At 40.6% G+C, this 14,300-nt stretch overlaps 1 protein-coding gene across 1 annotated transcript in view; it reads left to right on the top strand.

Annotated features, from left to right (window-relative positions):
* The window catches only part of tafa3a (TAFA chemokine like family member 3a), a 171,630-nt gene that overhangs the window by 100,620 nt on the left and 56,710 nt on the right, over positions 1-14,300 (top strand). Inside the window, exon 2 of the mRNA XM_062996603.1 lies at positions 8,977-9,089. Within this exon, the coding sequence (XP_062852673.1) occupies positions 8,978-9,089 (112 nt within the window). The 5' untranslated portion in view covers position 8,977. The remainder of the gene's footprint in view (positions 1-8,976; positions 9,090-14,300) is intronic.

Genomic DNA, 14,300 nt, shown 5'->3' with positions numbered 1-14,300 from the left:
AGTGCTGCACTGTCTAAGCACTCTATAAGATGTAGTTTTTATAAAGAATAACAGTTTATACTTTATAAAAATAATAATTAGAATTGTTATTATTTTATGTATTGCTCAAAATGTAAATTGTACGTAAAACATTGAGGCATTTATGAAAAAACGATGCATTAGAACACCTCTTTATATTAATTGAATGGACATTGCCTGCCACTGTTTACTGTGTGTGGAGCGTAGAACCCCCAACCCAAAACATGCATTTTAGACCCTATTCATCTGAACACAAATATGTTTTAAACATAGTCAGCCCCACCTCTGAATAGAACAAAATGTTTTGGAAGTCTATCCACGGCAGCTCAATAGTTGATCATGGTATGTCATTATATTTGATGCTTGAAGCAAGTATGCATAAAGCACAGTATATAAAAAGTTAGATACTAAAAGAGGAAGAGGATGGCCAGCAACACGATGGATGAATACATTTAGAGAAAAAATGAACAAGCCTTTAATACAGGGGTGCCCACACCATCTTCACAATCAGTGTTGGTTTCTAAAAGGAAAAATGCAAAAATGGCACAAACTGGCTACTGATTAATGAAAACTTTCTAGATTAGCAGTGCTTTAGTTCCCCCCTCTAAATTACATACATTTGGTGATAGGGCATTCAGTGTCGCAGGCCCCAAGTTGTGGAATAGTCTCCCTCTTGAGCTACGTGCCTGCTCATCTGCAGCTGTGTTCAAAACCCGTCTTAAAACTCATCTTTTCCAGCTGGCTTTTGGGTGACTCAGAACTGTGCCACATTTTTGGTGTTTTCCATGTTTGTAAATGTGTATTTTATTTATAATTTTGCTTAGATTTTCTTTAATTTTTATTGTACAGTGTCCTTGGGTGTCATGAAAGGCACTTTTCAAATAAAAGCTTATTATTATTATTATTTAGGTGGGCTGAGGCATAGCTATGGTAACAAACAGCAAATTAAAGAAACAGTGGCCACATTTCATGTCAATCTTGTTGACCTGTTTGAATAAGGCGCGACCTACCAGCGTGAACTGTGCAATCAACGTATTGGGCGCCCCTGCTTTAAGAAGGCTGAAGACCCAAAACAGAAACACCATCCGTACTGTCACCTGAGTTGGAATCAACTTGATGTCTAATAATAATAATAATAATAATAATAATAATAATAATAATAATAATAATAATAAACAAACTAAGAGCAGAAGATTGTAATGCCTCTGACTGACACTGTAGACATAAAATTCAACATAATTTAAGCGATCACAAAAATATAACCTGGTTGTTTACACTTTTTCTTTGGCCCCAATCTCAGTACTTACAAACTAGCAACAGGCATGCGTAGATTGAAATGTTACATCACAGCTGGGCGGCATGGTGGCTAAGTGGGTAGCACTGTCGCCTCACAGCAAGAAGGTCCTGGGCATGCATAGATTAAAATGTTACATCACAGCTGGGCGGCATGGTGGCTAAGTGGGTAGCACTGTCGCCTCACAGCAAGAAGGTCCTGGGTTCGATCCCCAGCTGGGGCGGTCCAGGTCCTTTCTGTGTGGAGTTTGCATGTTCTCTCTGTGTCTGCGTGGGTTTCCCCGGGGCACTCCGGTTTCCTCCCACAGTCCAAAGACATGCAAGTGAGGTGAATTGGAAACACTAAATTGTCCATGACTGTGTTTGATATAACCTTGTGAACTGATTAACCTTGTGTAATGAATAACTACCATGTCATAACTATTCATGTCATGAATGTAACCAAAGTGTAAAACATGACGTTAAAATCCTAAGAAACAAACAAACATCTCAGCCATCACGGTTTTACTCTTGTTTTACTCGAAAAGGCAATATTGCTGTATCTCGAAAAGAAAAAAGAACTTCCGATACCATATTAAGTTTTCTGAAAAACTAAAAAACACAGTACACCCCTATTATTTTTTCAATAATTTCCTTCGGGATAAATAAAGTATCTATCTATCTATCTATCTATCTATCTATCTATCTATCTATCTATCTATCTATCTATCTATCTATCTATCTATCTATCTATCTATCTATCTATCTATCTATCTATCTATCTATCTATCCATCCATCCATCCATCCATCCATCCATCCATCCATCCATCCATCCATCCATCCATCCATCCATCCATCCATCCATCCATCCATCCATTAAACCAACTATTTAGAGTACATGTAATATTTTCATCTGTTATAAAACAGATGCTCCTATGTTGTAATGTAATATGGTACTTAAAACCCATGTTAGTAATCATCATAAGTGAAAATAAGATAAGGACAATATTGTTTTCCTTTTTGTTTATGCATTTTCTCCTGATTTAGCGTAGTCTATTTGTCTTCCGCTGCTGGGGATCCCTGATTGCATTTGAGGAGGGTATATTACTGCTCACGCCTTCTCTGACCCGTGCGCAGTCCTAGCTGCACCTTTTTCACCCATGCTTCTGCACAGGCGTCTCTATCTGCTAACCAGGGTCTTTGCACAGCGTTTGAAGACCCCACCCACATAGTCTGGTCATCAGACATGGTGGCCAATTAGTGTCTGCTTCAGGGACTGCCAATTATGCCTGCTAGGTGGCGCCCAGCCGACCGGTGGCAACGGCGAGTTTTGAACTCAGAATCTCGCCGCTGGTGTGCTAGCGGATTATCCTGCTGTACCATCTAGGCGCCGGACAAGATTGTTTATGTTCAGTCATACGCTCAGCATTTGCTTAACCTCTGTGTAGTTCAACCCTTAAAAGTAGCTTGGTTTTTCTTAAGTAGAGCTATCAAAGTTAGTTTTTTTAGGTCCCTCTAAAATTAACACTAGATTTAATTTAACAAAATGGTGCAATACAAACACTGATTGAAGCAGAATTAATTTCATAAGTAAACTTTGCTGGCAATTACAGTACAAAGTAAAACAGAGACAGTGCAATCAATTAAATGCAAAATAATCAGGTAAGACTAATATGATCATTTACAGTATGCATGATTCAATTAATTACCTAACACTAGCTTAATAAATCAGGGTTGATTGTCACGTGCACTCCCAGTTGTGATAATTATATTAATTTGCCATCTCTGCAGATTTGTTTTAATTTAGTAATTTGGGATTCACCCACAATAATTGGCTGCCAGCCTAGAAACCAGCTCTCAGTACCACAGTAATACACAGCAGATATTTAGAATAATAGAGAGGCCAGCCAAACAAGAACAACCAACCAATAATTATTGTGTGTGTATAGTTCATTTTTTCACAGAGATATTGGTGGCTTTCTTTACTTCCCTTCTCCAAAAACATACCAGTAAATAGATTGATGTCTTTAAATTGGGATTGGTGTAAAATGTATGTTGTAAATGAAGTGTATGATGCCAAATGATGGACTGTATTCCTGCTTTACACCTATTTATTTGGGACGCAGTGCAGATAAATCAATAAATGTATGAATGACCTTCAACTCCTCATAACCAAGATGTCCATTATGCATGTAGTAGTATTTGGTATGCAGTGCCAGAAAGCATGAAGCCTAGGAATGGGTGGAAACCGCTTTGCTTAAAGATTAGATGGGTGTGAACAGTTCTGATTAAATCAATATATTTTATAATTTTGTTAATGTAGACATAGGCAGCATGGTGGCACAGTTGGTAGTGTGGGTACCTCAAAGAAACCTGGGTTTTGGTTTTGCTGATGGCTTCTAGTTAATGGTTCAGTTCCAAAATAACAAAAATATGAAAAGGGGGGTTTGACTGGTCCAAAGTGACTCCATGTGTGAGTAAGTAAGTAAGTAACTAAGAATTAAAGTAGGTAGGAGTAAGTGATTAAGTTTTAGAGATTGGCACTGCCCTGACAAGGATTGGCACCCTGCTCAGATTGTATTCCTGCCCTGAGCTTGGTGTTTTATTATTCTGTTCTACTTCCTCTGTTGCTTCAGACTCCCACCCTCCCCAGACAGTAGATCTTACACTCCCTCCAGGGTGGCACGGTGGCTAAGTGGCTGTCACTGTCGCCTCACAGCAAGAAGGTCCTGGGTTCGATTCCCAGGTGGGGCGGTCTGGGTCCTTTCTGTGCGGAGTTTGCATGTTCTTCCTGTGTCCGCTTGGGTTTCCTCCGGGTGCTCCGGTTTCCTCCCACAGTCCAAAGACATGCAAGTGAGGTGAATTGGAGACACTAAATTGTCCATGACTGTGTTTGATGTAACTTTGTGAACTGATGAATCTTGTGTAATGAATAACTACCGTTCCTGTCATAAATGTAACCAATAAGTGTACAACTTGATGTTAAAATCCTAATAAATAAATAAACAAACAACACTCCCTCCAACAGGCACGCAGCTGCCAACCACTTATTTTTACCTGCCAGAGTCGCACAGGGAGAAATACTGAGTATTGAGAGTCGGGTCCTACTATCCATGATATTTCCCAGCTCTCCCACAAGCACATTGACCTCACCAGATACAGTCAGTCTGTGTAGGTGCCTAGCTGAGATTAGAACTGTAGTACTGTAGATTAGTGGTAGTGAGCTATATATACTAATAATACTAGTAATACTAATTTCTAAACACTGATGTGACCAGCTGTTGTATTTATTCCTCTCTGTGAACATGGCCCGATATGTGCAACAGTGTCCCTGGTAAACATTCCTGTTGCACTACAGGGTCATGGCCCCTAGCCTGTTTCACATCTGTTCTGATGATGGAGAATGTGTTTTATTCGGTGCAACTCGAGCAGGCCACCAGAAGCGTAGGCTAGAATTCATTGTGGTCTTTACAATAACATTATGTTACACAAAGACCACTTTATTGATTTCTGCTCTGTTATGAAGGAAAATCTGTAGCACAGTTGGTTTTCTCTTGTAGATGGAACAAAATAGAGAACAATTGCCATAAGTGAATAAGTGTGGTGTTCAGTTACCTGTCTGGTAGAGGAAATGTCCTGTGCTTGGAGCTACTAAAGACTAAAAACTATAAAATAAAATGTCTATAGTGTACAGAGGCTTACTGTAAAAGAAAACCTTTTACTTCTACCAAGCATAAGTGGAGAAATATTCTATACAAATAATGACCAAAGTATGAGATTCAAGATAAATTATTAATAAAAATGCAGCACTTCCAATGAGATTAATAAGCAGCTGGTTTACTGCCTGTATGAAACTAAACTATGTGATTTAAATAATGCAGTTTTAATCCTTTGTCTTTTTATTGGTCATTAGCTGGACATTCAACCCATAAAAGATTGTACAGATGTGTAGTTACACAATCAATAATCAGTCTTTTTTATTTTAGTGTGTTGAAAGATGTAATGAATAACTGACCAATAATAAATGTAATACATTTTATTTAATGTTTTGCAGTTTCTAAATGCTCATTTTGTATTTATAGATACATAAACGTCAAGTTTTCTTAAATAATAAAATACTGCAAAAATATTGTTTCTGTACATATTATAAATATATTTGGTGCTAGTTAAAGTCCTGACTCTATTTCTAGATACAATTATTAGACCCCCCCCCCCCCCCCCAATTTTCTCCCCTAATCTAGTCGTATCAAATTACCCTGGTTGTGCTACGCTTCACCTCCACCGATACAACCCTCCACTGCTGACTGAGAAGCTTCGCAGCTGACACACGCCCCCTCCTAAACGTGATCAGTACCGACTGCCTCTTTTCACCTGCACAAGGCGAGTTCATATGCCGACCAGCCTTGTGCACGGAGAGCCACACCCTGATCAGCATTATTCCTCAACTCTGCGCAGTAATTGCACCAGTTATGAGGAATCCTGGTCCGACTAATCCCACCCTGAACAACAGCCAATCGTTGTTCATGTGGCTTCCCAGCCCAGCCGGATGGCACAGCTAAGATTCGATGTTTTACCGCTGTGCCACCTGAGCGGCAAAATTCTTCTTCTTTACATAACTAAAACTATTAAATCCATTTAAATCCTGGATTGGAGATACAAAATTGTCCAAGACAATTTTTAAATTGTTCGACTTAACCTTGTGAACTGATGAACCTTGTGTAATGAATAACTACTGTTCCTGTCATGTAACCAAAGTGTAAAATATGATGTTAAAATCCTAATAAACAAACAAACAAACAAACCAACCCATTGGTTTAAAGGGCCTGAGGCTGTGTTAGCTTAGTAAGCGAAAACTGCAGTGACGTAATTGCTGTAATCGCTGTCTCTAAATAATATGCCTTTTAAGTTCGATGTCTTATTAGACATCTTAGGTATGCAGCACGGCAGCTCATTAGCTCATTTTTAGACAGACCCTATGACTCTCCCTGGTCAAGCCAGGTTCTGTAACAGTGGAGGAAGTTACAGTCAATGACTGAACATGACTAGATTGAAAGGAAAACTAGAAGAATATTTAAAAATTAAATACAGCACTCTTTATTCTTCAAGCTTGCAACGTTTTATTGCTTTAATTATTTACACACTAAGCCTTTCATTGGCAAGAGGAAGCCAGCAGAATTTTCAGAGCTTGCCTTGCTGCTAAACATATGCAGAAAATCCCTGCCAACAGAGAAAGCAGTAAGATATGTGACTGAAACATAGCACTAATTTGATAAGATATGCTAGCAAAGTGCCTGAAAGCACGTGTGTGATTTTAAGATTGTTTTCCCCTCATGGGTGCAACACTGACCTGACCTGCCAGTGAGATGAGCCTCTTTGTGTTTGAGTCTCTCTGGACCTGGTACAAAGTTGACACAGGAATTACTGGTCAACAGTGTGTGATAGTAAATCAAGAACACTGTGTTTAGCAGCCAAGAACAGAACCATCAAAGCTGACTAAAAGACTCGAAGGAGGGCTGAGTCAGAGGCGGTTATTTGAGAACGTACAGTAAATGATTGATGAAATCTCCACAACACTGACCCAATCGATCCGGTGTTTCTGAGCTTTCTGAGCTACAGTAGGAAGGAAGTGTTAGTGAACTCTGTAGTATTACACCAGTTTCTGTGCTAATTACAATTGCTAATTGTGGTCTTATCTTCATTAAAGTCATATTAACAGAGACAGTAATTCTTCACAGTGCAAACGGGAAATAGTATGTAAAACCTTGCATTTAATTATTATCAACCACATACATACACCGACCAGGCATTATTATGACCATTATGACCACTGACAGGTGAAGTGAATAACACTGATTATCTCTTCATCACAGCACCTCCTAGTGGGTGGGGTATATTAGGCAGCAAGTGAACATTTTATCCTTAAAGTTGATTTTAGAAGCAGGAAAAATGAGCGAGCGTAAGGATTTGAGCGAGTTTGACAAGGGCCAAATTGTGATGGCTAGACGACTGGGTCAGAGCATCTCCAAAACTGCAGCTCTTGTGGGGTGTTTCCAGTCTGCAGTGGTCAGTGTCTATCAAAAGTGGTAAACCGGCGACAGGGTCATGAGCGACCAAGGCTCATTGATGCACGTGGGGAGTGAAGGCTGGCCCGCGTGGTCTGATCCAACAGATGAGCTACTGTAGCTCAAACTGCTGAAGAAGTTCATGCTGGTTCTGATAGAAAGGTGTCAGACTCCATGGGTCAGGGCTGTTTTGGCAGCAAAGGTGGAACCAGCCTTTGCACCCCATGTGCATCAATGTGCCTTGGCCGCCCATGACCCTGTTGCCGGTTTACCACTGTTCCTTCCTTGGACCACTTTTGATCTATAGTAACCAGTGCAGAGCGGAAACACCCCACAAGAACCCAGTCGTCTAGCCATCACAATTTGGCCCTTGTCAAACTCGCTCAAATCCTTACGCTTGTTCATTTTACCTGCTTCTGACACATCAACTCATCAGCTTGATATATCCCACCTACTAACAGGTGCCGTGATGAAGAGATAATCACTTGTTATTCACTTCCCCTGTCAGTGGTCATAATGATATGCCTTGTTGGTGTATATAACTACTGTCTTATACATCCATTAAACATTCTCTTAGAAGAGCTGTGAATCATCCAGATGTTCAATTGTCTTTAAAGCAGGTGTCTTTCCATTAGAATTATATTTGATGGGTGTTTTTTGTGTGTAATAGACAGAAATAGAAAATTTCATTTAATGTTGGCATGTTCTACAGATTGAATGGTTCTTTGCCTTTAGGTTTTACCTTTGGGTTCCTTTCATCCAGCATTGAACATTGTGCTCTTGGTGTGATTTTTTTGTTCTGGGTTAATACATCATTACAACTATTCTTCAAAGGTTCTTTTAAATTTGTATTGATTAAAGTATGGTTCATATGATCAGACCCTTTTTGAAAAGAGCAGAATCAGACTTTTGTGGGACACTTGATTGGATAAGGCTATTCTACAACAAACTCTTTCAATTTCTTTTCATAAAAATAGGTTTTTTTTTGTTAGCCTTTTCAGACAGTTAGGGGTTAAAGAGACCAACATACTACAAATTATATGTTCTGTATTTGTTCAGGCAGAGGGTGGTACGGTGGCTCGGTGGGTAGCACTGTCTCCTTACAGCAAGAAGGTCCTGGGTTCGATCCCTAGGCGGGCGGTCCGGGTCCTTTCTGTGCGGAGTTTGCGTGTTCTCCCCGTGTCTGCGTGGGTTTCCTCCGGGAGCTCCGGTTTCTACCCACAGTCCAAAAACATGCAGTCAGGTTAATTGGAGACACTGAATTTCCCTATAGGTGAATGGGTGTGTGTGTGTATGTGTGTCTGCCTTGCGACAGGGTGTTACTGGGGGCCTTGCGCCCATTGAAAAAGCTGGGAAAGGCTCCAGCACCCCCCGACCCTGACTGGATAAGCAGTTAAGAACGGGAATGAGACAATAAGGGATTAAAGACACTAAAATATTACAAATGATATGTTCTGTATTTGTTCAGGCAGAATGTGTTTCTCTGTTATTATTACTTGGATGAAAATGAGATCGAATTCTATGAGTGATTTATGCAAAAGCCATAAATACCAAAATATTAAATGCTGGGGTTCGTGAACTTTGCAGTGAAAAGGAAGTAATTAAGCGTATTTGTGTGTGCAGGATGCGGGAGAGGGATTTGCGATGCGTGGGCAAGAGATTGCTACTCCTTGGCGTCTGCTTGCTGTCTCTATGGGGGCAGCTGAGCTTGGCCTCCTCACACCGCAGTCACATCGGTGAGTGACACACACACACACACACACACACACAATCATACCAGACAGAAACACGATTTATTAGCTTCTAGTTTTCTGACAAGAACTTCGCAACTGAAAATCCCCCGGAACAGCTGGTCATCATGTACACGTAATATCTTTTACTTCTACAAGCTTCTTCATTTAACCTCCACTTAACCTCAGCTAGCTATCAAATCCATGCGGAATGAACAAACGTCCTCCTACCACAACATGCTGAGTCAGATACAGATATAGCTCTTATTAACTCCAGACAAACACCATCTGCAGATATATTACTGGAATACTCTGCTCTGCTGAGATATTTAAAAATCTCATTTTAATTTACAGAAAGGTCAAACAAACATAATTACCAAATGCTGCTAAACTGTAATTCTATCTATGAAGAAAAATGCTAAATCCAAACAATTCAATATTTCACACCTCCAGGTAGTGTAGCAAAAAACTAAAGGTACAGTCCCATTTAAAAAGCATCATTAAAAATAAACATACAGTGGTGGGCAAGCAAATACAGTGGTACCTTGTAATTCAACGTCCCCTAAACCCAAAATCTTTGAAACTCAACATCCTTTGTCGAGAAATTTGTACCCCTAAACTCAACGTTTCCCTCAAACTCAACGTGTGTGCGACTGCTGCTTTGTTCAGCGCTCGGCTTGAGCAATGTGGTAAAACACATGTATCTGTGTTCAGCTGTGTTTCTCCTGTTTCACTTTTAAACTTGTGTTACAGATCGGGGTTCTGAGAAATTGTAAGAATCAGCTTTTCCGAGAGGATTATCATTAAAAAAAAAAAAAAACTAAATGTATTAAAAGAACGACACAGAAACGCTAAACCTCTCTTAATTATTTCTGCTTCTCCACTAATTAAGAAGCATAAGAAAACAATAAAGAAGTACAGGTAAAGTGCAGGTTTTATTGTATTTTTGATTGATTTTTAACTGTTTTTTAATAATATTTATAGTATATATAGTATTTTTATATTGTATTTGTGTTATTTTCAGTGTATAAGTGTCAAAAACAACTCCATTATTTTACATTACCCTAAAATATATGCAGTTCTACGGAACCATGGAACGCATTAACAGGTTTCCCATACATCCTTACTGTATTACCCTACTTTAGTTTTTGTTATTCAATTCATTTCCAGTGCATATATCCATCTCAAATTTACACAAATCATGTATATTGACTTTTATTACAATGGATATTCAAAAAGTTTCTGCACTTTTATATTTTGGTTGGAAACATTGAGAGTGGGTGGAGAACAAATTGGTCGTGTCTGAGAGACTGAAAGAGAGCTTATAGTCCGGATTTAGTGCCATCTGATTTCCACCTTTTTAGACACTCAAAGAAGCTTTAAGGGGAAGAAGATTTTCATGTGATGATGATGTGAAAGCAGCGGTGCGTCCAGGGGCGATTTAATGCACGGGCTTACCAGGGCTGTTTTATGTTTTATTTATTTTGTTATGAATGGGGAAGCTTACAAACCAATGATTTTGTAAATCATTTACACGTTATTCATATTTCTGACTGTACTTCTGATTGGTGGTTTCAGTTAAGCAACGTGAACGTTAGAGCTAGTATGTGAGTGACATTCAGCTCAGCCAATCAGAATGCAGCACCAGGTTTATACATGTGCGTTCGGACGTTCTGCAGTTAGTTTTGTTTATGAGACTCGCCTTATGGTCCCAGCATGGAAGTTCGGGTTCTGGAACTAGGCGGTCTAAAGTGCTGTAACGCTCATTGAAGTCCTGACTAAACAGTTAAAGTGACTCTACCCTGTCGTGTGTCCTCCACCACCGCACAGCAAAAGACCCGCAGCATCCCCACCGGACAGCGGCTAGGTGAGCCGACCCTCTACAGTAGCAAGTGGCTAATGCTAGCAGTAAAGTGCTGTGATAGCGAAAGTAAAAACACGACAACATTTTCGTTAAGTAAAATATAAAAATAACTAAAAGACAATGAAATATCAGAATATATGTAATCACAATACACAGTAAGTGCACAACCTTACAACACACACACACATATACATATATATACAGTGTATCACAAAAGTGAGTACACCCCTCACATTTCTGCAAATATTTTATTATATCTTTTCATGGGACAACACTATAGACATGAAACTTGGATATAACTTAGAGTAGTCAGTGTACAACTTGTATAGCAGTGTAGATTTACTGTCTTCTGAAAATAACTCAACACACAGCCATTAATGTCTAAATGGCTGGCAACATAAGTGAGTACACCCCACAGTGAACATGTCCAAATTGTGCCCAAAGTGTCAATATTTTGTGTGACCACCATTATTATCCAGCACTGCCTTAACCCTCCTGGGCATGGAATTCACCAGAGCTGCACAGGTTGCTACTGGAATCCTCTTCCACTCCTCCATGATGACATCACGGAGCTGGTGGATGTTAGACACCTTGAACTCTTCCACCTTCCACTTGAGGATGCGCCACAGGTGCTCAATTGGGTTTAGTCCATCACCTTTACCTTCAGCTTCCTCAGCAAGGCAGTTGGTGTCTTGGAGGTTGTGTTTGGGGTCGTTATCCTGTTGGAAAACTGCCATTAGGCCCAGTTTTCGAAGGGAGAGGATCATGCTCTGTTTCAGAATGTCACAGTACATGTTGGAATTCATGTTTCCCTCAATGAACTGCAGCTCCCCAGTGCCAGCAACACTCATGCAGCCCAAGACCATGATGCTACCACCACCATGCTTGACTGTAGGCAAGATACAGTTGTCTTGGTACTTCTCACCAGGGCGCCGCCACACATGCTGGACACCATCTGAGCCAAACAAGTTTATCTTGGTCTCGTCAGACCACAGGGCATTCCAGTAATCCATGTTCTTGGACTGCTTGTCTTCAGCAAACTGTTTGCGGGCTTTCTTGTGCGTCATCTTCCTTCTGGGATGACGACCATGCAGACCGAGTTGATGCAGTGTGCGGTGTATGGTCTGAGCACTGACAGGCTGACCTCCCACGTCTTCAACCTCTGCAGCAATGCTGGCAGCACTCGTGTCTATTTTTTAAAGCCAACCTCTGGATATGACGCCGAACACGTGGACTCAACTTCTTCGGTCGACCCTGGCAAAGCCTGTTCCGAGTGGAACCTGTCCTGGAAAACCGCTGTATGACCTTGGCCACCATGCTGTAGCTCAGTTCCAGGGTGTTAGCAATCTTCTTATAGCCCAGGCCATCTTTGTGGAGAGCAACAATACTATTTCTCACATCCTCAGAGAGTTCTTTGCCATGAGGTGCCATGTTGAATATCCAGTGGCCAGTATGAGAGAATTGTACCCAAAACACCAAATGTAACAGCCCTGCTCCCCATTTACACCTGGGACCTTGACACATGACACCAGGGAGGGACAATGACACATTTGGACACAATTTGGACATGTTCACTGTGGGGTGTACTCACTTATGTTGCCAGCTATTTAGACATTAATGGCTGTGTGTTGAGTTATTTTTAGAAGACAGTAAATCTACACTGCTATACAAGCTGTACACTGACTACTCTAAGTTATATCCAAGTTTCATGTCTATAGTGTTGTCCCATGAAAAGATATAATGAAATATTTGCAGAAATGTGAGGGGTGTACTCACTTTTGTGATACACTGTATATATATATACACACACGTGGGGGCCCACAACCAGCTGTGCCCCTGGGCCCACAGGCAGGTTAAATCGCCTCTGGGTGAGTCAGTCAAGTTAAATAAGTTTTAACTAATAAAAATATTTCATTTGTTTGACATTTGAGTCTTCTGTGTTTTTGGTAATAATAAGTTACTAATAACCACTGAATTATTAATTTTAAATGTATTTTTTTGAATTCACAGATTGTTTATATTGGTTATATCATTTGTTTGTTTAACATTAATAATATATGAACAGCAAATATGATAAAAATGTATACTCCTTGATGTTACACACCTCTGTACAGCAGTTGTTTCTCATACAGAAAATATTTTTTCTGTTTATTGTTTTATAATTTGTCACTTTGAGTTTGGTAGTTTAAGGTCTCTGTATTCTCTTCTAGCAGTGCAATCTCTTAGATAATCCATTTTGGGGCCATGGTTGGGATACAGAGTGCATTTTGGGGCCATGGTTGGGATACAGTGTGCATTTTGGGGCCATGGTTGGGATACAGTGTGCATTTTGTGGCCATGGTTGGGATACATTGTGCATTTTGTGGCTGATTGGGACACAGTGTGCATTTTGGGGCCATGGTTGGGATACAGTGTGCATTTTGTGGCCATGATTGGGATACAGTGTGCATTTTGGGGCTATGATTGGGACACAGTGTGCATTTTGGGGCCATGGTTGGGATACAGTGTGCATTTTGGGGCCATGGTTGTTATACAGTGTGCATTTTGCGGCCATGGTTGGGATACAGTGTGCATTTTGGGGCCATGATTAAGATACAGTGTGCATTTTGGGGCCATGGTTGGGATACAGTGTGCATTTTGAGGTCATGGTTGGGATACAGTGTGCATTTTGGGGCCATGATTGGGATACAGTGTGCATTTTGAGGCCATGATTGGGATACAGTGTGTATTTTGGGGCCATGGTTGGGATACAGTGTGCCGATATGGCCCCTTTAACCCCAGCTGCAGAGGGCATGAGCACATGAGGATAGCTACCAAACACATTAGTCAAGTAACACTGATAGAGTAAAGAACAAGAGAACAAGTGACTCCAGGAGCGAGCATCATCCCTGGGCTGAAGGTAGAAGCTGTGATTTCACATTGCAGTAATGAGATTTATCTACAGGGCCAAACAGTGTCAAGCCTGACATGGAAAAATTATGAGAAACGATTCTGATGGCAGCAAAGGCTAATTGACAGCTTGACTATACCCACATATATCCTTAACTGCTTCCCTACATGAAGTTTACTGAGGTTGTGTTTTCTGATCACATGCCAGGAGGCTAGCGAAGAGCCATCGGGGACAACAAGAAGAGGCAGCAGCAATTAATCTCTTCTTCTGGTGCCAAAGGGCAGCGCTAAATAAAATCATGCAGGGTTTTGGGAGCAGCGACAAAGATAGCAACAAGTTAGAAGGGCCCATCTTTCTCCCAGCAGTGCTGTACGTGTGGTGTTGGCAATAAAGTCGGTGATTGATTATGGTAAGGGCGACCAATCACTCACCCTTGGTGGATAGAAAGCCCTCCTTTCCAGGC

The sequence above is a fragment of the Trichomycterus rosablanca genome, chromosome 6, assembly GCF_030014385.1.
Source record: "Trichomycterus rosablanca isolate fTriRos1 chromosome 6, fTriRos1.hap1, whole genome shotgun sequence".
In the NCBI taxonomy this organism is placed as follows: Eukaryota; Metazoa; Chordata; class Actinopteri; order Siluriformes; family Trichomycteridae; genus Trichomycterus; species Trichomycterus rosablanca.
The sequence above is the reverse complement of the archived record's forward strand: the minus strand, read 5'-3'. Positions and strand labels throughout refer to the sequence as shown.